The sequence below is a fragment of the Polypterus senegalus genome, chromosome 13 (genome assembly GCF_016835505.1).
Source record: "Polypterus senegalus isolate Bchr_013 chromosome 13, ASM1683550v1, whole genome shotgun sequence".
Lineage (NCBI taxonomy): Eukaryota > Metazoa > Chordata > Cladistia > Polypteriformes > Polypteridae > Polypterus > Polypterus senegalus.
Genome location: NC_053166.1, coordinates 13,327,528 through 13,354,690, shown reverse-complemented (window position 1 = coordinate 13,354,690; position 27,163 = coordinate 13,327,528). Strand labels below are relative to the sequence as shown.

The following is a 27,163-nucleotide window of genomic DNA, read 5'->3' as shown; positions in this document are numbered from 1 at the left end:
GGGCCGACACTTATCTTCAAATCTTCGACGCCTGTTTAATGTAATATACTCACCAACTAAATCAAACACCCCAGAAATATTATTATCATTGGATGCAGAAAAGCATTCGACATGATTGAATGGAAATACCTTTTACTATTTTGGAGAAGTTTGGGTTTGGCCCAACATTTGTGCATGGATTAAATTACTGTATACTAACCCAGAAGCTTCAGTTTGCATCAATAACATTTGCTCAGACTACTTTAAACTAGAACGTGGCACAAGACAAGGATGCCCTTTGTCACCACTGCTGTTTGCAATTGCCATTGAACCACTGGCAATACATTGTCGAAATACTGATCAGATAAAGGGGATTAGCAGAGAAGGACTGGAACAGAAAATCTCATTATATGCAGATGACATGGTACTGTATATATCGGATCCAGAAAATTCTGTGCCTGCAGTCTTAGCAGCACTCACAGAATTTCAAAAGCTCTCTGGTCTCAGAATTAATCTGAATAAAAGTGTACTCTTTCCGTGAATTCGCAAGCATATAATATTAGATTAGACACCCTTCCTTTTATCATTGCAGAACAGTTTAAATACCTCGTAAACATCACAAGTAAACATAAAGCTCTTTATCAACAAAATTTCGCGCCTGTATGGAAAAAATTAAACAAGACTTGCATAGATGGTCAACCCTTCATCTCACACTAGCTGGAAGAATTAACACTGTTAAGATGAATATTCTTCCTAAGCTCCTTTTTATTTCAAAACATACCAATATACATTAATAAATCGTTCTTTAAGCAATTAGATTCAACAATAACCTCATTTATTTGGAATTCTAAACATCCACGCATCAAAAGAGCGACCCTACAAAGACAAAAGGCAGAAGGCGGCATGGCTCTACCTAACTTCCAGTTTTATTACTGGGCAAATATACAGTCGATAAGAACCTGGACACAAATAGAAGAACATACACAGGCATGGACCGCAATAGAAGTAAAATCCTGCAGTACTTCTTTGTATTCCTTGCTTTGTGCTCCAATAAACACACGCTATCGGCAATACACTAATAACCCAATTGTGCTCCACTCACTTAGAATCTGGAACCAATGTAGAAAGCATTTTAAGACGGAGAAGCTTCTTTCTGTGGCACCCTGCAAAAGAACCACCTCTTTCAACCCTCACAAACATATGCAGTTTTAATATCTGGAAAAATTTGGAATTAACTTGCTTAGAGATCTTTATATAGACAACGCCTTTGCATCCTATGAACAATTACATTCCAAATTTAACATTCCAGCTACAAATTTCTTTTACTATCTTCAAATCAGGAACTTTGTTAAACAGAACCTTCCAGATTTTCCTCATCTTGCACCCTCATCCACGCTGGAAAAATTATTGCTCAATTTCAAGGAGTTAGACTCCATCTCTACAATATATAAAATCCTTTTACAATCCCTTCCTTTCAAAGATCCAAGAGGACACTGGGAAAATGACCTCTCAATTAATATATCAGAAAAGGAGTGGAAAGTAGCAATGCAGAGAATTCACTCAAGCTCCATATGCAAAGCATACAATTATACAACTCAAAATTATATATCGAGCACATCTGTCTCGACTAAAACTCTCCAAAATGTTTCCAGGGCATGATCCAACCTGCGAACGTTGCAACCAAGCCCCAGCCTCACTAGGTCACATGTTCTGGGCCTGCTCCAAATTAACATTATTCTGGACAAAAATTTTAATTACCTCTCAGACAGTCTTGGACTCACAATCCCTCCTAACCCATTAACAGCTGTGTTTGGGGTTCTTCCAGAGGGTCTTAAAGTGGAGAAAGACAAACAAATTGTGATTGCATTCACTACACTGTTGGCACGCAGACTTATTCTGATAAACTGGAAGAACCCAAACTCTCCTCTTTTAAGTCAGTGGGAAACTGATGTGTTATATTATTTAAAATTGGAAAAATCAAATACTCAGTTAGAGGATCTGTGCAGACTTTTTTCAAAACATGGCAGGATCTAATCAGTAATATTTTGAAATGATTTTATAAAGCACAGAGAATTTGTTGATTTAGGTATTTTTAAAAGCCTTAAATTTTACACCGCTTTTGCTCTCTCTCTCAAGGGTGGGGATCGATCTGTTCTTAGCATAATTTTTTTTGTAAAACTTGATTGCTATGTATTGATTGTAATAAAATTAATAAAAAAAAAAAAAAAAAATCCGATGAAAAGGATGTTTTTCAACATCATATCAAAAACAACAACAATATTTATTTCTGTAGCACATTTTCATACAAATAATGCAGCTCAAAGTGCTTTACATAATGAAGAAAGAGAAAAAAGACAAAATAAATAAGAATTAAAATAAGGGAACACTAATTAATACAGAATAAAAGTAAGGTCCGATGGCCAGGGAGGACAGAAAAAAACAAAAAAAAAAACTCCAGACGGCTGGAGAAAAAATTCAATCTGCTGGGGTTCAAAGGCCACGAGACCACCCAGCCCCCTCTAGGCATTCTACCTAACATCAGCGACCTCAATCAGACCTCAAGGTATTCAGGGTTCTCATGGAAGAACTTGATGATGACGGTCATGTGGACTTCTGGCCTTTAATCCATCAATGTAGGGACATCACGGTGCTTTGATCAGGTGGTGAGGCCGCAGGTCGCCACCCCCAGAAAACCGGAAAAAGAACAGAAGAGAAAGTAGGGGTCAGTATGGATTTTGAATATGAATACCATGAATAATAATGGTATCAGGCGGAGTGGTGGCTCTGAGGCTGGGGATCTGCACTGCCATTCGGAAGGTTGCCGGTTCAAATCCCGTAAATGCCAATAGGGACTCTGCTCTGTTGGGCCCTTGAGCAAGGCCCTTAACCTGCAATTGCTGAGTGCTTTGAGTAGTGAGAAAAGCGCTATATAAAATGCAAAGAATTAATAATGATAATTAATTGAATATACAGAGCATCAGGATGAAACTAAAATGTAGCTATGAGAAAGCCATGTTACAATAATGAGTTTTCAGCAGTTTTTTTCAAAGTGCTCCACCGTATTAGCCTGGTGAATTTCTATCGTTCAGATATTCCAGATTTGAGGTGCATAACAGCAGAAGGCCGCCTCACCATATCTTTTAAATATAAATTTTGCTCTTGGAATTCTAAGTAGACCTTCATTTGAAGTGTTTGGAGTGTAAGGCCGTGAATCTTGTAACTCAACTAACCTAATTTCAATCTTCTTGACAGAACGAGATGCTGGAGGAGGGTCACGAGTACGCCGTCATGCTGTACACATGGAGAAGCTGCTCCCGGGCCATTCCACAGGTACAGTGTGAGGGGAAAAAAAACAAAAAAATCAGAGCTTAAATGTCCTTTAAACTACAAACATGTTATTTGGTGTGTGTTTTTGAATGATGTCATTTCACTCCTCTGCTACATTCTGGTTTGCTTGATTGGGATAACATCATAGGGAGTTTAAAGCAGATGTGGAAGCAGAAACGTAACTTTGAATGTGATGCCCAACTAGGCTTGTTCTCATCTGGACAAAGCTGGCAGCACTGTGAGGATTCTGTTTTTTTATTTCTCCAGTGCCTTCAGTACCATCCAGCCATCTTGGTTAAGTGGTAAACTCAGAGATATGCAGGTGGATGAGCCTGTGGAGTCCTGGGTAATGGACTATCTGTCAGGCAGACCAAAATTTGTGAGACTTAAGGACTGTATGAGCAACGCTGGACCACCACAATGCACAGGCCCGTCTTCACTCTGTACACCTCTAACTATAAAATACAACAGCAGGTCACGTCACTTGCAGATAATTGAGATGGCTCTACAACAACAACAACGACATTTATTTCTATAGCACATTTTCATACAAACAGTAGCTCAAAGTGCTTTACATAATAAAGAATAGAAAAATAAAAGACACAATAAGAAAACAAAATAAATCAACATTAATTAACATCGAATAAGAGTAAGGTTCAATGGCCAGGGGGGACAGAAAAAACAAAAACTCCAGACGGCTGGAGAAAAAATAAAACCGCAGACCCCCACAGCTCTGCTGGGCAACCAATTGGATTGCAGATTTTTGCCATTTGGTTTACTTGACTTGATTCAAATAAACCTCTCCGGCACCCTTAATATTAACCGTAGTGTAACCAGGTGTTATCACTGACATAAAATAAAGCGACAACCTCCTCAATGGAGTGGAGCTCTGGAGGCTCGCAGATAGAGTCTGTTGCCCTTAGTACAAATTTTAACTTATTAAGTCAGATGAATTCTCCTTCAACCCTAATATTAACCATTGTGTAACCAGGTGCCATAAAATATAACTATAACTATAAAATATAACAGCAGCCCAGGTCAGTTGCAGGATACTGAAATGGATCCACTGCAGACCTCTGCAGCTCTGTGATTCAGCCAATCGGATTGCAGATTTTTGTCACTTGGTTTACTTGACTTGAGTCAGATAAACCACCCACAACCCCAATCTTAACCCATAGTGTAACCAGGTGTTATCACAGACAGATAATATAAAGCGACGACCACCTCAATGGAGTGGAGCTCTGGAGGTTCGCAGATAGAGTCTGTTGCCCTTAGTACAAATTTTAAAGGTTGGTGTCTCTTTACCTAATGACTACAGACCACCCACATCATGAAGACCTTTGAGAGGCTGGTCCTGGACTATATGAGTCATCTTCTGGTAGACCACCTGGACCTGCTGCACTTTGCCTATCAGACCAAAGACTGGAGTGGAGGATGCAATGATCTGTCTGCTCCACAAGGCTGGACAAAGCTGGCAGCACTGTGAAGATTTTGTTTTTGATTTCTCCAGTGCCTTCAATGCAAACCAGCCATGTCTGTTATGGGGTCAGCTCAGGGATATGCAGGTGGATGAGCCTGTGGTGTCCTGGGTAATGGACTATCTGTCAGGCAGATCGCAGTTTGTGAGACTCAAGGACTCTGTGAGCAACACTGGAGCACCACAAGGAGCAGGCCTTTCTCCACTCTGTACTCCTCCGACTATAAAATACAACAGCAAGTCACGTCACTTGCAGAAAATCAAGATGGGTCCACCGCAGACCTCCACAGCTCTGTTATTCAGCCAGTTGGATTGCAGATTTTTGTCATGCGGTTTACTTGACCTGATTCAAATAAACCTCTCCGGCACCCTTAATATTAACCGTAGTGTAACCAGGTGTTATCACTGACATATAATAAAACGACGACCTCCTCAATGGAGTGGAGCTCTGGAGGTTCGCAGATAGAGTCTGTTGCCCTTAGTACAAATTTTAACTTATTAAGTCAGATGAATTCTCCTCCAACCCTAATATTAACCATTGTGTAACCAGGTGCCATAAAATATAACTATAACTATAAAATATAACAGCAGGCCAGGTTAGCTGCAGGATACTGAAATGGATCCACCACAGACCTCTGCAGCTCTGTGATTCAGCCAATTGGATTGCAGATTTTTGTCACTTGCTCTACTTGACTTGAGTCAGATAAGCCACCCACAACCCCAATCTTAACCCATAGTGTAACCAGGTGTTATCACAGACAGATAATATAAAGCAACGACCACCTCGATGGAGTGGAGCTCTGGAGGTCTACACCTAGAGTCTGTTGAGAAATTCTGCACTTTATAGGATGGGGTGTATAGATAAGGAGTCTGGCAGAGAACTTTGTTTTATGGTGCAAAGAGAATCAACAAATACACACTGGAGGGACAGAAAGGAAAAATAACTTCTGACTTGGCTGCAGATGAAAAGAACAGTCATTGACATCCTTAGAGCATTGAACTCTGGGCCTCTTTCTGTCATTAACAGTGCCCCCTGGTGGTAAGCATCCATATATACTGCTGCCTGGGTAAAATATAGATATACGTATACTGCATATATTTATTTTTATGTATTAATTAGATCTGGTTGTTGTGTTGTCTGCCTTAATGTATAAATATTTTAATTAAAAAACCCTTTTTCTGATAAGAGTGAAAGTTTGCTTTACACTTTAGTGGTTAAATTTTGCTTAACAATACCTGGTTGATTTTGCATTTAGTACACTTACATTTATTAGAAATTAATGATAATTATCCAAGTAGGCGTGGTATGTCTTTGATTTTGTTGTGGAAAGCACCTTGAGTTGCATGTAAATGTATGATTAGGTGCTTTATAAATACAATTATTATTATTATTACTTCTGTGACCAAATGAAATAACTGTTCCATATACAGATACTGTCTTTATAAGAGTATCATAAAGCCCAACTCCTGCCGTGTAAATTGTGTATCTGCTCCGTTATCCTGACCAGATGCTCATCTGTGCTATCTAATAGCACTATATCCATCCAGTATCCAACCTGCTTTATCCTAACTACAGCGTAACGGGGGTCTGCTGAAGCCAACCCCAGCCAACACAGGGTGCAAGGCAGGAAGCAAACCCTGGGCAGGGCGCCAGCCCACCGTAGTAATAGCACTCTATTCAGTTTTCAATACAATTCAGGTTACCAGCAGCTATACCACCTGCACTTCAGAACAGGTCATCCACCTGAAGCTGAGCACTTTCAGGCCCAGGCCAGTACTTGGATGGGAGACCATCTAGGAAAAGGTTGGATTGCTGCTGGATGAGGTGTTGGTGAGGCCAGCAGGAGGCGCTTATCCTGTAATGTGAATGTGGATCCCAATACCCCAGTGCAGTGACAGGGACACTGTGCTATAAAAATTGCACTGTCCTTCAGATGAGACATAAAAACCGAGGTCCTCAGTCTCTGTGGTCATTAAAGATCACTGGGCAACCTTCATAAAGAGTAGAGGGTATCCTGACATCCTAGATAAATTGCCCACCACGGCCTAGTCATTCTGTCCCCATAATCACCCCCTGTCTCTAACTGGCTAACTATCTCTCCCACCTCTTCAATACCTGATAGCTAATGTGTGGTGAGCGTACTGGTGCAAAAATGACTACCATCACATCTCCAGGTGGGTGCTACACATTAATGCTGGTTGAAGTGGTTTCCCTCGTCTAAGCTCTTTGAGTAGCAACAAAAGTACTATATAAATGTAATTATTATTATTGTTAATTGTTATTATACAGCACTGCTCACTGAGTGCAGGTGCAAAGCACTGTGACAAATTCTCAGAGAAAATATACATTTTATAAATCGCTAATTATATAATGAGTATTGTGACAAAACCACTAGGGGGCGTGCCAGCCACCCAACCTGACACAGACAGACGCAGGAGGCACACTGATAAAACACAAAATGTTTTTATTTTTTTCTTCAGCTCGTGGGAAACGCTTTCCCCGTTTCCCACAGGCACAACACAGTCCCAGTAAGCACAAACAGCACCACAATAACCACAATACTCTTTTCTTTCTCTTTTTCTTCTCCTCCACTCCTCCTCGGCAAGCTTTGTCTCCCTTCTGGCAGAGCCCCAGGATCCCAGCAGGGTCGTTTTCAACTCCATCTCCCTTGAAGCCCTGCGGGAGTCCGAGGTACCGCGGCCATCTAGCGTTCCACACTCACTTCCCCGGCCCCTCCAAGGCAGAGGGGTCCCGGCCGGGCGAGCGTCCATGCCATCCATGACAGTATACATAAAAACACACATTTTTTTTATATAGATGGGAAAACAAAGTAAAGTTTGAAACCAAATAGCATAAATGAAATCCAGTTGTATCTGTCCATTATTTTAATTGTTAAACTATGGACTATGGTCAGTTTGCAACAGAAAGAGGAAAACAAAAACTCCAGTCAGCAGTGTCATTGGGAGAAATAAACCTTTGAGGGTCCACAGTGTTAATAACAGAGAAAGTCGGACACAATCAAGAGTCCTGGAGACCTTTGGCTAACTGGTTGTGCACCTCTATCATAGGCATTCTGCAGTAGTCTGTGTTGGGCTCTCCAATCAGGTGGCAGAATCTTTCCAACCAATGATTCCAAGGCTCCCAGTATGTCGGGTAATGCTTCCGTGGGCAGTAGAGCAGCCTGGCATTAAGAGCACTGGAACAACAGGATACTGAGAAGAGAAACAGAATAGAGTAGACTTAGTAGTTTATAGTTCTTGTAATTCGCTTATATGTTTTAACAAAAGACTAACAGCAGAGATGCAGTATGCACAGCTACTCAGCAGCTCTAGTCAGGGTATTCCAGACTAAAGTTATGAGTCTTCAGCCTGCCTCTCTTATATATTAGCAGGCAGGTCATTCCACAGGTTGAAGGCCCTGTAGCTAAAAACTCAACCCTCCCAATGTTATTTTATTAATCCTTAGAATCTGTCATGATGATCTGGACTTTGATTTGTATTTTCATTAATTTATGTTTTTATAGCCTTCTCTTTGAACTTGAGTTGAAGGAGAGCCAGATAATTTAATTGTTAATTAATTTAATGGTCTGGTCTGTAATTTTATTTAGGAAGTTTTTTGTCACTTGCAACAGAGACAAGACAATTCTGGGATTCTGGCCTTGCAGGCAGATTTTCAAAGAAATCCGCCGTTACACAGACTATACACTCTGATGTTCTTCTCCTCATATGCAGCTGCCTATCTGGGTCTTTCTTTTTCTGTCCTATCCCAGAAAATAATATCAAAAACGTCCATGAAAATATCTTAACGTTACTCGTGTAACATAATCCACATGTCAGCTTATCCAGTTATACTGTATATTCACAGTGTGTAAAATGTAAGTATTTTTTGGTACAATGTTGTTAAATTAATAACTCTGGAAAATGAAAGTAGTCAACAACCAGGAAAACGGGACTCTTGACTAAAGAATGAGAAGCGAGTCTTTAATTAAAAAAGCGCAATCCTGACTGGACGACTTGACATCACTACAAACTGCTTGGAGTACATAGCATTGAAAATATCATTTATGGGTGGAGTGTTCCATTAAGGCTTTATATATTAAATGGAGGAGTTTCAAATCAGTCCTAAGCTAAACTGGGAGCAAGTGCAAAGACTTGAGGGCAGGAGTTATGTGGTCGTACTTTGTAGTTCTTGTAATGACTCTTGTGCTTTTTGAATTACCCGAAATCGGCATACAGAATGAATGATTTGAACAGCCAGTGATAGAAATAAAAGCATGAATTAATTTTTGCTTTGTGCCCTCCCGTACCATAACCTATAATCTATGAGGGAGGAGCGAAAGCTTTAGAGTCGTCAAAAATTTTCGATCTCCGGTTTTCGACAGATCTCAACGTTTTAGGGTCCCCTGATACCAAAAATATTGATATCTCGATGATCGGTGTGTATCTGTCTGTTTCTTGAGGATGGTCCAAAACTAAAACAGCTGGATAGAAAAATACCAAACTTGGAACTTAAGCCTGTTGTAAGATGACGATGTGCCAGTTAGTTTTTGAGCCAAATCTAGCACGAGGAACCTCAAATACTGTATTTCTGCAATTAATTATGAATTCTTCTCATCAGTTGCTATTGTAATGACCTATTTTATGATCAGAAAGATCAGTATCAGAGTGGTAAATAATTACTGGGTCTCTAGGGTGCAAGGCCTACTGATGCTCACGTCCAAATTTTTGTTAGTACTGCACATGTTAAAACAATACTTTATGTGATGACTAGATTTTGACTTACTTTGTTGTTTCACTTTTTTATTTTGTTTTTTTTTTTAGGTAAAATGCAACGAACAACCCAACCGTGTAGAAATTTATGAAAAGACAGTAGAAGTTCTTGAGCCTGAAGTCACAAAACTGATGAAGTTCATGTACTTTCAGGTACAGTAATTTGATGTATTCATCCAGCGGCTAGGTCTGGGAAAAACAGCTCACAATACAGCAAGGAAATTTTGGGGTGCCAACTGGGTCGTGTCTTTTATTGTCCAGAGACAGAAAAAATAAACAAAATGTAAAGAACAATATGCTTGTTGGCTTTAGTTCCTTCAACGGGGAGTTCAAAGTAAATAAGAGGTGCAATCGCTTTAGTGGAGTGCCGTCCATCGGGTTGCCCTGCCTTGTAATGACGCCTCCTTCCGGGGCGCCCAGGGTTTTACGGCGGCTGGACCAGAAGGGGCGGCTGTAGGAAAAGGAGGAGATGTCCGCATTAGTGGCAGCGCTCCCTCTTGTCTTGGCAGATTATAACATACCTCAACTGAACCCGCGAGGAGGTCCTCGGATGCACATGCATGACAATCCACACACACTTCACGGCCGTGTTTAGTTTATAAAATACCCGTTGAAGTGTTGCAAGAGTTTCGCACCCTTACACCTCTAAATTTCACAATAGAATTGCATGCTTAGGCTAATGTAGATACCTAAACTGAACCCATTGTTTTATTCCCCTTTTTTCTTTTTTTCTTTTTACAGCGTAAAGCAATTGAGCGGTTCTGTAGTGAGGTGAAACGCTTGTGTCATGCTGAAAGGAGAAAGGACTTTGTGTCAGAAGCCTATCTTTTAACGCTGGGGAAGTTCATTAACATGTTTGCTGTGCTTGATGAGCTGAAAAACATGAAATGCAGTGTAAAAAATGATCACTCGGCCTATAAAAGGTGAGCGTCGTCAGTTGGAATGTGGTAACCAAAGTAGACCTGACGTTTTTTTAAAATTTCATTGTATTTTGTTTTTAGTCTTTCTGTTATGTCCTCAATCAAGGTATTATGGATTAGTCTAATATTATAATAATGAGGTAGCCCAGAAAGTTGTGATGGGACAGACATGAAACAGATAGGGGGTCTACAATACTGAGAAGGCAGTCAGGAAAACAGCTGAAGAAGCGGGTAACGGAAAATACAGAAATCTGAGTCAATGAGAACACAGCATGAAGTCCTAGCACTAAAGTCTTCATGCAGGTCATTTATAGCTTCCACCAACACTACCAAGAGGAGTCCAAACCTTGCACTTGCTTTATGGCCAGTGGTGTCAGGAGAGGATCAAACTCTTCTATTTGTTCTGTTCTGTGTATTATATTGTATTGACCCCCTACTTTTGACACCCACTGCATGCCCAACCTACCTGGAAAGGGGTCTCTCTTTGAACTGCCTTTCCCAAGGTTTCTTCCATTTTTCCCTACAAGGTTTTTTTGGGAGTTTTTCCTTATCTTCTTAGAGAGTCGAGGCTGGGGGGCTGTCAAGAGGCAGGGCCTGTTAAAGCCCATTGTGGCACTTCCTGTATGATTTTGAGCTACGCAAAAATAAACTGTATTGTATTGTACCATGGAAGCATCACCTTCAGAAAATGAATGAATGGATAGGTAGTTAACATTGAGCAGTGAAGTGGGTGTGAAAAGAGGTCAAATCTGAATGAGAAGAGAATCTGAAAACATAAAAGAAACGCAGAATGAAAGAAAACAGGCATTTATTAGTTATAACAAATGTTTGTGATGCGCCATCTCTTGGAATGACACATGCAGTTCATTTTATTACTACATGCATTACAAAATACATTCCAATAGGTGGGGCACTGCAGACTTTAAAGCTGAGGTCTATTTCTTGGGAACATCACCTTCAGAAAATGAATGAATGGATGGATAGTTGACATTGGGCAGTGAAGCGGGTATAAAAAGAGGTCAAGTCTGGAGGAGGAGAGAATTTGAAAGCATAAAAGAGACGCAGAATGAAAGAAAACAGCACTTATTACTACAAATGTTTCTGACGCGTCATGACCCTAACAATTTATTTTATTACTACATTCACTACAGAATGTATTCCAATGGGTGGTGCACTGCAAACTTTAACACTGAGGTCTAGCTATACCTTGGAAACATTACCTTCAGAAAATTAATAAATGGATGGATAGTTTACATTGGGCAGTGAAGCAGATGTAAAAAGAGGTGAAATCTGGATGAGCAGAGAATTTGAAAACACAAGAGAAATGGAGAATGAAAGAAAGCAGGCATTTATTACTACAGATGTTTGTGATGCGCCATCTGTTGGAATGACAGATGTAATTAATTTTACTTGCATTACTATAGATGGAGCACTGCAAACTTTAACACTGAGGTCTATGTTGATTACTTAGATTTCGCTCCCTTTTAGACGGGTAGCACAGCTAGTCTCTCTCTCTATATATATATAGAATCCAACGTCTGTCTGTCTGTCTGCTTTTCATGAGAGAACTACATAATGGATTTAGATTTATTTTTTTTTATATATACTCAGCAAAAAAAGAAACGTCCCTTTTTCAGGACTGTGTATTTCAACAATAATGTTTTAAAAATCTAAATAACTTTACAGATCTTCATTGTAAAGGGTTCTTACAATTGCATGTTCAATTAACCATAATCAATTAATTAACATGCACCTGTGGAATGGTCGTTAAGACCTTAACAGCTTACAGAAAGTAGGCATTTAAGGTCACAGTTCTAAAAACGCAGGGCACTAAAGAGACTTGTCTACCGACTGTCAAAAACACCCAAAGAAAGATGCCCAGGGTCCCTGCTCATCTGCGTGAACGTGCATTAGGCATGCTGCAGGGAGGCATGAGGACTGCTGATGTGGCCAGGACAATAAATTGCCATGTCGGCACTGTGAGACGCCTAAGACAGCGCTACAGGGAGACAGGAAGGACAGCTGATCATCCTCGCAGTGGAAGAGCCCGTGTAACAACACCTGCACAGGATCGGTACATCCGAATATCACACCTGCGTGACAGGTACAGGATGGCCACAACAACTGCCCGAGTCACACCAGGAACACACAATCCCTCCATCAGTGCTCAGACTGTCCGCAATAGGCTGAGAGAGGCTGGACTGAGGGCTTGTAGGCCTGTTGTAAGGCAGGTCCTTACCAGACATCACCAGCAACAACGCCGCCTATGGGCACAAACCCACCTTCGCTGGACCAGACAGGAGTGGCAAAAAGTGCTCTTCACTGATGAGTCACGGTTTTGTCTCACCAGGGGTGATGGACGGATTCGTGTTTATCGTCGAAGGAATTGAGCACGTCTGGGACCTGTTGTGGCGAAGCCACATGGGACGGCTAGTTTTATATAAAATTTGAAATTATTAGCTTTCTGTTGTGACGGGTGGCCACGGCCATCACCTGATTGAGATGCCAATTGGTTGGAAGGACCTGGGGAGAGAGCATCAGCAGGGTACCTTCCCCGGGATGCTAGAGGGCACTCCACATGGGCGGCTGTGGCACCATGATTTCTCGCAGGGCATGCTGGAAGCTGGAGTTTGGCACAGCCCTGTTAGGTTCCATGGGGGCGGCCAGGGGGAGCTGCAGAGCCCTACATTGGGCTTTGACCACATCTGGGAGTGATTCCAGGTCCGATTAATGAGCCACCTGGAATACTCCCAGTGCCAAGATAAAAGGAGCCGCCTCACTCCTTTCAGGGAGCCAGAGTCGGGAAGCAGAAAGACTAGGAAAAGGAAGTATGGATTGTATGGACTGTGTTGTGCTTTGGGGAGCAAGAAAGACGCACTTCCCCAGCTGTAAATAAATGTGTGCTGTGCTGAACTCGTATCTCTGCCTGTTTGTGTCAGGTTAGGGCAGCTGTACGCGCCTTGGTGGTCCACACTGTTTTTGGTCAAATTCACCAGTAACTACTTTTCTGTCACATAAATGATATTGACATTCAGCAGTCGACACCTTAACCGTATATGCTGTAAAATAATAACTCTTTCTGTTGTAGAGCTGCACAGTTTTTACGGAAAATGGCCGACCCTCAGTCAATTCAGGAATCACAAAATCTCTCGATGTTTTTGGCAAATCACAACAGAATTACCCAGGTGAGTGCTGTGCGGATTGAAAGCGTTAGTGTGAAAGATTTCATTGTGTTTGAAACACTGCTGTTTTTAAGACGTAATACGTTCAAACTGGTAAATATTATTGGTAAATGTTATTTAAATATCATAATACTCTATAGTAAGACTTTATTGTATTTAAAACTAGAATCCCTGAACCCTATGAAAAAAGTTGTAATCCTGGGCCACCTTAAAGCATAAAGTCACAAGTAGACTGCAGAGCTTCCTGTGTTTGACATGCTGACAAAGTACATGTGCATAAAATAAGTAAATAAATAGAGGTAAACAACATTCGATCTAGCTTTTATGTAAGTAACATATAAATGTTTTTCATATAATGGCCATTAAAAAAGATAATCGCAAACAGATATAGTTGTGCTTGAAAGTTTGTGAACCCTTTAGAATTTTCTATATTTCTGCATAAATATGACCTAAAACATCATCAGATTTTCAACTCAAGTCCTAAAAGTAGATAAACAGAAACCAGTTAAACAAATGAGACAAAAATATTATACTTGGTCATTTATTTATTGAGGAAAATGATCGAATATTACATATTTGTGAGTGGCAAAAGTATGTGAACCTCTAGGATGATCAGTTAGTTTGAAGGTGAAATTCGAGTCCGGTGTTTTCAATCAATGGGATGCCAATCAGGTGTGAGTGGGCACCCTGTGTTATTTAAAGAACAGGATCTATCAAAGTCTGCTCTTCACCACACATGTTTGTGGAAGTGTATCATGGCACAAACAAAGGAGATTTCTGAGGACCTCACAAAAAGAGTTGTTGATGCTCATCAGGCTGGAAAAGGTTACAAAACCATCTCTAAAGAGTTTGGACTCCACCAATCCACAGTCAGACAGATTGTGTACAAATGGAGGAAATTCAAGACCATTGTTACCCTCCCCAGGAGTGGTCGACCAACAAAGATCACTCCAAGAGCAAGGCGTGTAATGGTCGGCGAGATCACAAAGGACCCCAGGGTAACTTCTAAGCAACTGAAGGCCTCTCTCACATTGGCTAATGTTCATGTTCATGAGTCCACCATCAGGAGAACACTGAACAACAATGGTGTGCATGGCAGGGTTGCAAGGAGAAAGCCACTGCTCTCCAAAAAAACATTGCTGCTCGTCTGCAGTTTGCTAAAGATCACGTGGACAAACCAGAAGGCTATTGGAAGAATGTTTTGTGGACGGATGAGACCAAAATAGAACTTTTTGGTTTAAATGAAAAGCGTTATGTTTGGAGAAAGGAAAACACTGCATTCCAGCATAAGAACCTTATCTCATCTGTGAAACATGGTGGTGGTAGTATCATGGTTTGGGCCTGTTTTGCTGCATCTGGGCCTGGGCGGCTTCCCTTCAATGATGGAACAATGAATTCTGAATTATATCAGAGAATTCTAAGGGAAAATGTCAGGACATTTGTCCATGAACTGAATCTCAAGAGAAGGTGGGTCATACAGCAAGACAACGACCCTAAGCTCACAAGTCGTTCTACCAAAGAATAGTTAAAGAAGAAGAAAGTGAATGTTTTGGAATGGCCAAGTCAAAGTCCTGACCTTAATCCAATCGAAATGTTGTGGAAGGACCTGAAGCAAACAGTTCAAGTGAGGTAACCCACCAACATCCCAGAGTTGAAGCTGTTCTGTACGGAGGAATGGGCTCAAATTCCTCCAAGCCGGTGTGCAGGAATGAGCAAAAGTTACCGGAAACATTTAGTTGCAGTTATTGGGGGGTCACACCAGATACTGAAAGCAAAGGTTCACAGACTTAAGCCACTCGCAAATATGTAATATTCGATCATTTTCCTCAATAAATAAATAACCAAGTGTAATATTTTTGTCTCATTTGTTTAACTGGTTTCTCTTTATCTACTTTTAGGACTTGAGTGAAAATCTGATGATGTTTTAGGTCATATTTATGTAGAAATATAGAAAATTCTAAAGGGTTCACAAACTTTCAAGCACAACTGTACCTCACACCCACATAAACAGACTTGAGCTGGGAGGACTTTTTGTCCGACTTGAGCTGCGTCGGGATAGCAGGCTGCTTGTGCTGATCGACACATTTGCAAAACAAGACCTTGATGAGGAGGTGCGAAGGAATTTAAGGTGGCCTGGGATTACGAATATTTTCGTAAGCTTCAGGGATTCCAGTGTTAAAATAAAATGTAATAACGATGGTAACATGGTTTGGTTGCCTTTCTTGCAGTGCCTTCATCAGCAGTTGGAAGTAATCCCTGGATATGAAGAGCTGTTGGCAGACATCGTAAACATCTGTGTGGATTACTATGAAAATAAGATGTATCTGACTCCTAGTGAGAAGCATATGCTGTTAAAGGTAGGCCTGGGTTTGTGAAGAAAAAATAAAAGCCAAGAAGATGATTTTATGTGTTTTGTATCTGTCATTTACAGTGAGCCTGTAACATCGAATAATATCTGCCTTTGGTTCTAAAGCATATGTGTAGTTTGACATTTTATCCCAGAAAAATCTCATGGTTGTAGTATTTAAATTTTGTTTATTGGCCAACAAATTTTATGGAAAATTTTGTTTCCTCTGCAGTCTTTGGTGAAACCTGTAGATTTTTGCACACCAAACACAATTTAATCTCTGTTTCACGTAAGGTTTTCAAGAAAACTGCAGTTACGCAGTTAACATTGTAACGTCTCCAGCGGCACAGGCCTACGCTATGATATTGCAATGTGAGCAACACGAGAGAAAACTAGAAATGTTTCGCTGCAGATTTTCATTTGTTGTCACTGCCCGATGCTTCGCGAATCAGTGCCTAACAATAGTCTCCCAGCATAGAAGGACTCCACTTTCCCTGGTAGCGTTTCTCCATGTTGGCAACGTCTTGGTGAAACCTTTCACAATGTTCGGCACTGACCGAGCCAAGGTTAGCTGGGAAGAAGTCCAAGTTTGAGTGAAGAAAGTCTATCTTCAGTGACTGGGAAATTGCGGGTTGGCTCCACGCTCCCACTTCAGTTTAGGAGCCCGCCACCGTTGATAACATAATCTGCGGATGGGCCGGCAGCAAGTGAGGACACATACACGGTCAACAAGACAGAAGGAGATGTTGGGAACATGCGCTGATTATGTTGACGCAGGCTGACATGGCATGGGCACCCAAAGCCCCAATGAAGGCACTCGGAGACTTTAGAACTGACCGCAGAATTAAGCTTTATTGTATGGCACGCAGACAGACTCACTTACGATGGAGCAATGAGCAAACAAATAAAAGCAACTGTTACATTTATTACAATTCTTATCACACAAGTGTGGACCACCAGGCTGGCACCGCCACCTGAACCCAATAAAGACAAGTGTGGGACACAAGTTCAGGGCACACATTTTAATTTTTTTTTATTTTTCCTCAAAGGAAGCGCTTACCCCATTTCCCACAGGCACAACACAGTCCCAGCACAAGCTCAAACACGATGCTTTTCCTTCCATTTCTCTTTCTTTTCTTTCTCCTTCACTCCTCCGGTCAAGCTTTGTCTTCCTCCTCCCGACTCAGGCTCCCGGAGTAGTGGCTGCTGGCTCCTTTTGTAAGACACCCGGAAGTGCTCCAGGTGCTTGATGATTTATTTCCAGCAGCACTTCCGGATGTGGCAGAAGAACTGCCCATAAGGGCTCAGCAGCCCCCTGGTGCCGCCTGCAGATCCCAACATGGCTGCACCAAACTCCATGAAGCCCTGTGGGAGTCTGAGGCACCTGGGGGGGGCTGCCATCTACCACTGCAGGGGCCACACTTGCTCCCCTGGTCCTTCCAGTATGGAGGTGCCCCGGCCGCACGCTACACAAGTCATTATTCATCCTCATCTGACTCCTCAATATTTTACTGTTCAGGTTCTGCCCTTAATTAATCTACCGTTATCTCTCGGCTGGATGGGTGTCAAACTCTTTGCTGTCCAAAGAAAACAACAATGCTTGGTTTGTCCAGGCTGCAGAACGAGTAAAACTGCAAGGATCTTCAGGTCGTTAAAAATATTCCAGTTGTACCTCAAGTACCGAATGTGTCTCAACAGCAGCTGCACGTTCTCATGCGTTTCCTTTGTCTTATTAAATTAGCCGTCGATCAAAAACCTGGCGTGATGGGGAAATTCGAAAATAATTTCTGTGATCAGCATCTCAAAATCTATCTGGCACAGAAGGCATTAAGATGGAAACAAAGACCTTGTAAACCAGCGATCAGATGACTGCAGAACTGTAAAGGGACGACACCTTTGTCTACATCTCTTACTGTAAAAAATCAACAAGTATGGATGTACAGTATATTTGAATTCCCAATGTTTCAGTCATGCCAATCCTTACAGCCATCAAATGATTTTTTTATTTTCCTTTTTAAACCAAATGCATACTCCGTTCCTATGCATTTATTTTAAAGTTACATGAATTAAAATTCTGCAGTGGGCTGGCACCCTGCCCGGGGTTTGTTTCCTGCCTTCTGCCCTGTGTTGGCTGGGATCGGCTCCGGCAGACCCCCTTGACCCTACAGTTAGGATATAGCGGGTTGGATGATGACTGACTGACTGAATTAAAATTTGGAAGTGCGCTACCCTCGACTTTCTCGAATACTGAGATAGAGGACCAGGCCATCAGAACCACTTCCAGTTGCGCAATATTTCTCAAATATCACATCTCTTTGTTTCTCATGAATTCTCAACTAATTGATAATATTGATACACAATCATTTATCTCTATTTATAATCAAACTTTATATTAAAATGATATTTTCGCACTTAGGGAGGCTGAAAACGGTGGTGGAGTTTTTTCGTGATTACATACGCATTATCGAGATTGTGTGCAAAGTAAAAAGAGTTATAGTCACCTAAAAACATAGAAAAAGTGTTAATGTTGTATAATATTTGTTGCAATACATTGTGTTTAGGTTAAACTGAATTTAGCTACATTTAATTTTGATGAAAAAAAAAATCATAATATTAAATGTGTTAGGGCAGCATGGTGGTGCAGTGGAAATGCTGCTGCCTCGCAGTAAGGAGGCCTAGGTTTGCTTCTCGGGTCCTCCCTGCATGGAGTTTGCATGTTCTCCCTGTGCAGTGTAAAGGCTTGCCCGGCCACAGACAGACACGACAACGCAGTGTCCACCACACACACGTTTATTTAACATCCACTATATACAACATTTACAAATATGCAGTCTTTGGTTCTCTCGGCCGCCTCCACTCCTGCCACGCAAGCTCCGTCCTTCTTCCACCCGACTCCGGCTCCCTGACTGGAGTGAGGCAGCTCCTTTAATCTCGTCCCAGATGTGCTCCAGGTGCCTGACAATGTACTGTACTTCCGGCAGCACTCCCCAGTGTGGCAGAAGTGCTGCCCTTGCACCCGGAAGCACACCGGGCATAAACCATCCCTGGTCTGTCAGCACTTCCTGGTGTCCCTAGGGAGCAAGGACCGGCCGAGTGCCCAAGGAAAAGAAGTGCCGCCCTTCCTCCAGGCATCCCGGTGGGGCAGGGTTCCTGGGAATCTATTACAATAGGTTAGGTCAGGGGTCCTCAATCCCAGTCCTGGAGAGCCGCAGTGGCTGCAGGTTTTTGTTCTGACCTGGTTGCTTAATTAGAAAGCAATTCTTGCCAATAAAGCACTAACACGCTATGAAATTAAATTAACTCTGCTATGTCAGGTCATTTTTCTTTCCCTTTCTATCATGCAAATGATTTGAAGGCTAAAATGGACGAGTAATTCTCAGTCCTTCACTTTTTTCTCTTCATTTTTCTTCCAAGTATTTAATTAAACCCAATAGTGCAGATAAATACACACAGGTGTAAATGTAAATAAGCTAAATGGAGAAATGCTGCTCTCTCTTGTCATTTGCATGTTATTGATAATAAGGAGCAATTAAAATAGCTGTTTAAGACAAAATTAAGCAATAAGGGCTCAAAATCACTAAAGTGAAGCAGAAGTGTTACTTTAGCAATAAGTGCTTTTTATTAAGCAACTGGGTTGGAGCAAAAACCTGCAGCCACTGCGGCTCACCAGGACCGTGATTGAGGACCCCTGGGTTAGGTGCATTGGCGATCCTAAAATGTCCCTTGGTGTGCTTTGTGTGTGTGTGTGTGTGCGCCCTGCCCGGGGTTTGTTTCCTGCCTTATGCCCTGTGTTGACTGGGATTTCCTCCAGCAGACCCACGTGACCCTGTGTTAGGATATTGCGGGTTGGAAAATGACTGACTGACTGACTAAATGTTTTACCAGGAACACGACAGGGACGTAGCAGCTTATTGTTCCCATTGCATCTTTATATTTACATAGCACATGTTCAATGTTTACACGTTATTGTTAAACTAATGATGTATGAATTCAAATAAAATTAATAATAGTTATTGAAAGAATATGCATTATATTGAATAATTTTTAATATCGTGTATCGTTTTAATATCGTGTATCGTTTTATATTTCCATGATACAAAAACTTTGGATGGTTGCTTAAATAAAATACTACTTTCGGTTGAGTCATTTTTCTCAAATTTCATGTCTGTTTGCTTTTTATCATTATAAATATCTGTACAAAATTTGATCATCTCTGTCTGTAATTATAGCCATAGTTTACTTGAAAATTTGCAAAACTATTCAATTAAAGTACCACTTTCGGTTGCCAGAAGTGGCCCAAAAGTTGATGGGATTCCTAATTTTTGATTTAAACAGGTGTATAAAATCTCACTGACCGAGGGCAAAGCGTTTTCGAGTTATCTTTTTTACACGCAGACGAGCAGAATTTCAAAAATGATATTTTCAAACACAGGAAGGTACAAAACGTCAAGATTCATCAAAATCTCAAGGTTTAATTTTTTCACGATTCCTATACTTTCTCTGTACTACGTATACGAAAAAGTAAAGAGATCGGCCAATTTTAAATTAAAAAATCACGTGACACGCATCTATCTTTATGTAATGCTTCATGTTGTAGTATTGGAAAGCAGGCAGGTCAGAGTCTTCCCTTTGTTTTTTTGGCTTCAGATTGTATTTTTAAATAACTAGGGGGCTCTGCCCCCTGCTCACTACGCTCGCCAACCCCTGTGTTTAGTTAATCGGATATACAATTTTAAAAACTTTATTTTTTTTTTTTGAAATTGTTTCAATTTCATTATTTGCACATTTACTTTAAAGCTTCATTAAAAACAATATTTGGAATGACCTTTTCTTCAAGATCGCATTGAATTTTGATTCCGTTTTTGGAGACACACAACGTATAACTGCCCGTGAGTGAACATTGTTTCTGTTTCTCTAATAAATAATCCGACTTTTTCTTGTTTGTTCCTGTGATTTGTTAATTGTCATAGCAAATGCTATTCTCACGGGAAACTTTAAACATTTTAATACTAATGGCATATCAAGATCTCCTTTTGTGTCTCATGTTATTCACGGAATATATACATTACCTTTCTTGTCACCAAATTTGCATCGCTTCTCCGTGATCATAAATATACACCTCACCGAATTGTGTTTTCTTTAAAATGAAACTTGCTTTAACTGTTGCGGGAACACAATAGCGTTTCTCATAGCGTATGGTCCATTGTTGTGTAAATCTACGTTTTGTGCATTGAATGATGTGAAGGCGAAAAGACTTTGTTTTCTGCTCTTTGTCTTTTATTTCTGACCTCGCTTTGTCCTGCTATTTTTTCAATCACAACTGGTCCTGATGATTAATTTTCTTTTTGTTTTGCAGTAATGTGATCTTTACGATCTTTTTTTTGATATTCTAGCGACTGACATAATAAAGTGTCACAAAAGTTTTACTTGAACAATCGACCAACCAACCAACCATTTTCTAACCCGCTGAATCCGAATACAGGGTCACGGGGGTCTGCTGGAGCCAATCCCAGCCAACACAGGGCACAAAGCAGGAACCAATCCTGGGCAGGGTGCCAACCCACCGCAGGACACACACAAACACACCCACACGCCAAGCACACACTAGGGCCAAGTTAGAATCGCCAATCCACCTAACCTGCATGTCTTTGGATTGTGGGAGGAAACCGGAGCGCCCGGAGGAAACCCACGCAGACACGGGAGAACATGCAAACTCCACGCAGGGAGGACCCGGGAAGCGAGCCCGGGTCTCCTAACTGCGAGGCAGCAGCGCTACCACTGCGCCACCGTGCCGCCACTTGAACAATCGCCGACTTTGTAATCCCAAACACAACTTTCTAGTACCCTCTGCAACCCCTCATCCCCCGGGTCTCGCCCACTTTACCGCATCACTCAATACCCCGCTATCAGTCTTCCGTGCTGTACTCCGCCCGCCCTCAATCGGACCTAACAGTCACTTAAAACAAAAAGGCTTCAACCTGGCAGGGATGCTACAATACTTTTGTATGTTACTGCTTTCATATTCTTTACCTTCCTCTGCATGCGTATCGCACCATCGTTTGTCTGAGCCTTTCGAATTCCACTGCTTTCATAATCTCTTATCTGCCTTTTTTTCTCTCCAATGCTTTTGGGTCACTTTTCCCCTCACTGCTCTTTCTTCTTTGCTTAGTCGTTGATGTTTCATCGAAAACGTATTGTCCTTATACACGTTATATGTGCTACGTGCCTTTACACGACTGTGTGTTTTGCTGGCCGTGCTCTTATCTGATATAGTTTGCGTCTCACGGGTCTTTTAAGTGTCTTCCGAGAAGATCACGTCTTGTTGCCCTGCTTTTCATTTCCAGGATTTTTTTTTTTATAATAGAGAGATCTATACTAATAATAAAAGGCAAAGCCCTCACTGACTCACTCACTCACTGACTCACTTATCACTAATTCTCCAACTTCCCGTGTAGGTAGAAGGCTGAAATTTGGCAGGCTCATTCCTTACAGCTTACTTACAAAAGTTAAGCAGGTTTTATTTCGAAATTCTACGCATAACGGTCATAACTGAATCCTACTTACGTACATATATACATCCATAGCCTGCAGCTCGGCCGCCGTGTGAGGCGGAATTGCGTCCTCCATCACCACACCTCCCACGCAGTTGGCTGTCTACCCATATAAGGCCGTCCGTCAGCAGCAATCCAAGCTGTGAGAAAACAGTAAAAAGGAGGCGTGTCAGACGTCGTGGAACATTTTCTGATGCAGCCAGACGGAAACAACTTCATGACGCTGCCGCCAAATACTCACAGAAAAATCCACAAGTTCATAGAGATGTTGCTGCTAAATACTCACGGGCTAATCCACAAGTTCATAGACGCGCTGCCGGTAAACAACCGCCAATGCCTCTTAAACATCTTAGATTCACAGGTGATGATCTCAGTAGTGGACACTTTGATATTTATGAATGTTTACACTCTCAAAAGCTGGATGTGAAGTTATCGATGAAACCGGTTGTATGCTTACAATGCTTGACAGATGCCGAATGTCTCTTCAACACAAGTCCTACAAATACTGTCGTAATTGAAACAAACCATGAAACTCAAACCGATTACGACAGCAGCAATCCAAGCTGGGAGAATACAGTAAAAAGGAGGCGTGTCAGACTTCATGGTACATTTTCTGATGCAGCCAGATGGAAACAACTTCGTGACGCTGCCGCCAAATATTCACAGAAAAATCCACAAGTTAATAGACACGCTGTCGCTAAATACTCACAGGCAATTCCACAACTTAATCGAGACGCTGCCGCTAAATACTTGCAGGCAAATCCACAACTTCATAGAGACACTGCCGCTAAATACTCGCAGGCGATTCCACAAGTTCATAGACACGCTGCCGCTAAATACTCGCAGGCAATTCCACCACTTAATCGAGACGCTGCCGCTAAATATTCGCAGGCAAATCCACAAGTTAACACCGGGAATACCTGTTAAACATCTTAGATTCACGAGTAGCGATTTGGGTAGTGAACACTTCGATGAATGAAACGTGTTATCTTTACAACGGTTGACAAACACGGAATGTAACTTCAACACAACACGTCCTCCAAATATGAACCTGATTGAAAGAAATAATGATAATCAAATCCTTGATGACAGCAACACTCCTAACAGTCACAAAACAATTACATTGACAATCATGTTACGTTATTTTTAAAATGTTTCCTTTTCTTTTTCATAACTTCTTTAACACACTACTTCTCTGCTGCGAAGCGCGAGTATTTTGCTAGTAAATAATATAACTTGGGTTCTTCAAACTCTACTCAATTAAGAAAGAAAGAAAATAACCAAATTGTCTCTTATTTTTATTTAGGTGATGGGATTTGGTCTGTACTTGATGGATGGAAATGTGAGCAACATTTATAAACTGGATGCCAAAAAGAGGATCAACCTTAGTAAAATTGACAAGTTTTTCAAGGTAATTTCAGAAAAATGTACTTTGCTGATTCAAGATAGGAAATGTTATTAAAAGGAGACGTTTGGTATTTTTCAAGTCAAAGTTATTTGCCCTCAAACATGTGTTTACAACTAGGGGGCGCCACTGAGCCCCAACCCATAGACACTGCAATACCCAACACAACTACAGGGTCAAATAAAGCATTTTTATTTCACAAAGTGCCATCCACACCCAGTTAACAGCAAAGTAAACAATTCACAATTCTTCCTTCCTCCTCCAAAAGAGCGTTGCCCACTGACTCCCGACTCTTAACTCAATCAAAGTGCAGTGGTGGGCTTTTTTAATTTTTATTAAAAACTACACCCAGGTACTGCTTCTGGTCTCCTGTCCAGGTCATCCAGAGCAGGTCCAGGTTGTGCAGAAGCCATGGCAGTCCGATCCAAGCAGTGCCCTCTGGCAGCTCCCAAAGACCCCAACAGGGCTGTGTTTGCGGACTCCCAACTCCCATGCCAGCCTGTGGGTATCCTGAATGGGACTTGGAACTAAGTAACACTGCCACCTGTCGTTTGGAGGAATGAACTGCTCCTAGTATGTCCGTTCACACAGTTCTTCCATTGTGTTCTCCTGGCCGACAAGAATCCTTCCTTTATCCCAGCCAGGATTCCTGTCTTTCCTCCCTGGCACCTGCACATCGTACTGTATCTATGCATTTGCCATGCAAAATTATGCTGTAAAACTGAGCATTTTCTATACACTTTAAAAAATACACAGCCAGTCATGGGGTTTTTACAATGAACCCTATAGACTCCAACAGAAAATGAAGCATAAAGACTTACCGAATACATCCTCTTTGGGTTTCAATTATAGAAAACACACCTTCCATGTTTCCAGTGCATTTCTGTGACAACAAAAGGGATCTGGAAATCTTCATTTTAGCTCATAATAAAGTTTATCTAATCTAATCTCATCTAATCTGTTAACCTTTTTTTCTCAAGGTAAAGACACGTTTTCTGTTCACTTGTGTAAATTCTCGAGGTAAGATAAGTCAACACAAAATCAACCACCTGACACCAAAAGTTTACTGTGATTTGCTCTTTTGGGAGGAAACAACGCCCCCTGAAGGGGAAGGAGGGATGTGCTGAGGTAGTGCTAACAGCTTTAAAACTGCTGACTCTCACAATAGTACAAGTCCAAGGAAGTTATGCTGAAGATTTATAATACACTGGTGAGGCCTCAACTGGAGTACCGGGGGCAGTTTTGGTCATAGCAGCACTAGAGAAAGTCCAGAGAAGATTGACTGGGCTTATTCCAGGCCTACAGGAGATGAGTTATGAGGAAAGATTAAAAGAACTGAGCCTTTACAGTTTAAGGAAAAGGAGATTAAGAGGAGACCTGACTGAAGGGTTTAAAATAATGAAGGGAATTAGTGCAGTGGGCCGAGACTGTGACATTAATATGAGTTCTTGGCCCATCATAGCTTGCCAGTCCTATCCACTTAATTCTTCTAAAATAACATTAAGTCCGGTTTTGAAAGTACCTAAAGTCCTACTGTCTACAATACTACTTGGTCACTTACTACATGTGTCTATGTGAATAAAAACCTCCTAATGTTTGTGTGAAATTTCCCCTTATCAAGTTTCCAACTGTGTCCCCATGTTCTTGATGAACTCATTTTAAAGACACAGTCTGATCCACTGGATGAATTCCCTGCATTATTTTAAACCCTTCAGTCAGGTCTCCTCTTCATCTTCTTTTGCTTAAACTGTAAAGGCTCAGCTCTTTTCATTTTTCCTCATAACTCATCCCCTATAGCCTTGGATTCTACTTAGACACTCCTCTCTGGACTTTCTCTAGTGCTGTTATGTCTTTTTTGTAGCCAAAACTGCACCCAGTACTCCAGATGAGGCCTCACCAGTGTTTTATAAAACTTGAGCAGAACCTCCTGTGACTTGTACTCCACCCATCAAGGCGCAATATAACCTGACATTCTGTTAGCCTTCTTAATGGCTTCTGAACCCTCTTTGGCAGGTGATAGTGTAGAGTCCACTATGACTCCTAAATATTTCTCAGGTGGACTCTCAATTTTCAGACCTCCCATTGTGTACTCAGACTTCACATTTGTACTTCCTATGTGAAATAGTTTACATTTACTGACATTAAATTTCATCTGCCACACATCTGCCCAAGCCTGTATGCTACCCAAGTGCCTCTGTGATGATACAATGGATTCTCGATTATCTGCCAATCCACTGAGCTTGGTATCATCTGCAAACGTAACCAGCTTGTTATTTAACAAATCATTTCTATACAGTGAACCCTCGTTTATCACGGTTAATCCATTCCAGACTCTACCGTGATAAATGAATTTTCGCGAAGTAGGATTCTTTATTTATAAATTGAATATTTTCGCAGTTAGAGTATAGAAAACCTGTTTACGACCTTCTAAATACGTTTTTTTAACATTATTAGAGCCTTCTACACATGAAATAACACCCTTTAGTCACCATTACACTTGTATTACCCAATATATTAGACAAAAAAAGAGTAAATAAGACATATTAGACGTTACAAATATATTATTACTAGGCTCACCCGCCTTTTAAGGCGACCGACTTTTATGCTCAATTTGTATGTGCTTCATGTGTACGTCAGGCATGTAAGTGTAGGGAATGAGAACATCAAAGTGCCCATTCATAACATCTCCAGAAAACCTAAGTATTTTTTATCCCCTCGAGTGCCTGTCCAAAGTCGTACAATGTCAGCCCGAATCTGTACCACTAAAGACGGAGTTTCATGCACTAAATAAGCTATAGATGAGAATAAGCAAGCACCATCTCCCCTGATATTTACTACACGTTGAGGCATTTGTACTCCATCAACATTAATTATTTCCAGAGACATAATTTTGTCTATTTTTCCAGCGCATCGCGCACAAAAGCAAGGGAACAATGGGAGCACCAGAACTCTGTTCACATCGCGTCGCTTCGTACCACAAGTAGTACGTCTGTGATAAATGGAATACCGCTATGCTTTGCACAATCCCGACCGCTTTTATATAGTAGATTATTGTACTGTACATTTAACTACACACATACACACAGTTCTTACACACAACCACTAACCTATGAAGGCATGACCTCAGTAGGAGAGTCTTCAGGTGGTGCAGTATCTTCAGCAGGTGCGTCGTTGTCTTCTACCGCTGAAGGAGTACTAGGAGTAG

The 27,163-nt window shown here is 41.3% G+C and overlaps 1 protein-coding gene across 1 annotated transcript in view; it reads left to right on the top strand.

Annotated features, from left to right (window-relative positions):
• cyfip2 (cytoplasmic FMR1 interacting protein 2) overlaps nucleotides 1-27,163 on the top strand; it is a 223,132-nt gene that overhangs the window by 70,048 nt on the left and 125,921 nt on the right. Inside the window, exons 4-9 of the mRNA XM_039774596.1 lie at nucleotides 3,232-3,309; nucleotides 9,605-9,706; nucleotides 10,295-10,476; nucleotides 13,562-13,658; nucleotides 15,884-16,012; nucleotides 23,860-23,964. Of these exons, the coding sequence (XP_039630530.1) occupies nucleotides 3,232-3,309; nucleotides 9,605-9,706; nucleotides 10,295-10,476; nucleotides 13,562-13,658; nucleotides 15,884-16,012; nucleotides 23,860-23,964 (693 nt within the window). The remainder of the gene's footprint in view (nucleotides 1-3,231; nucleotides 3,310-9,604; nucleotides 9,707-10,294; nucleotides 10,477-13,561; nucleotides 13,659-15,883; nucleotides 16,013-23,859; nucleotides 23,965-27,163) is intronic.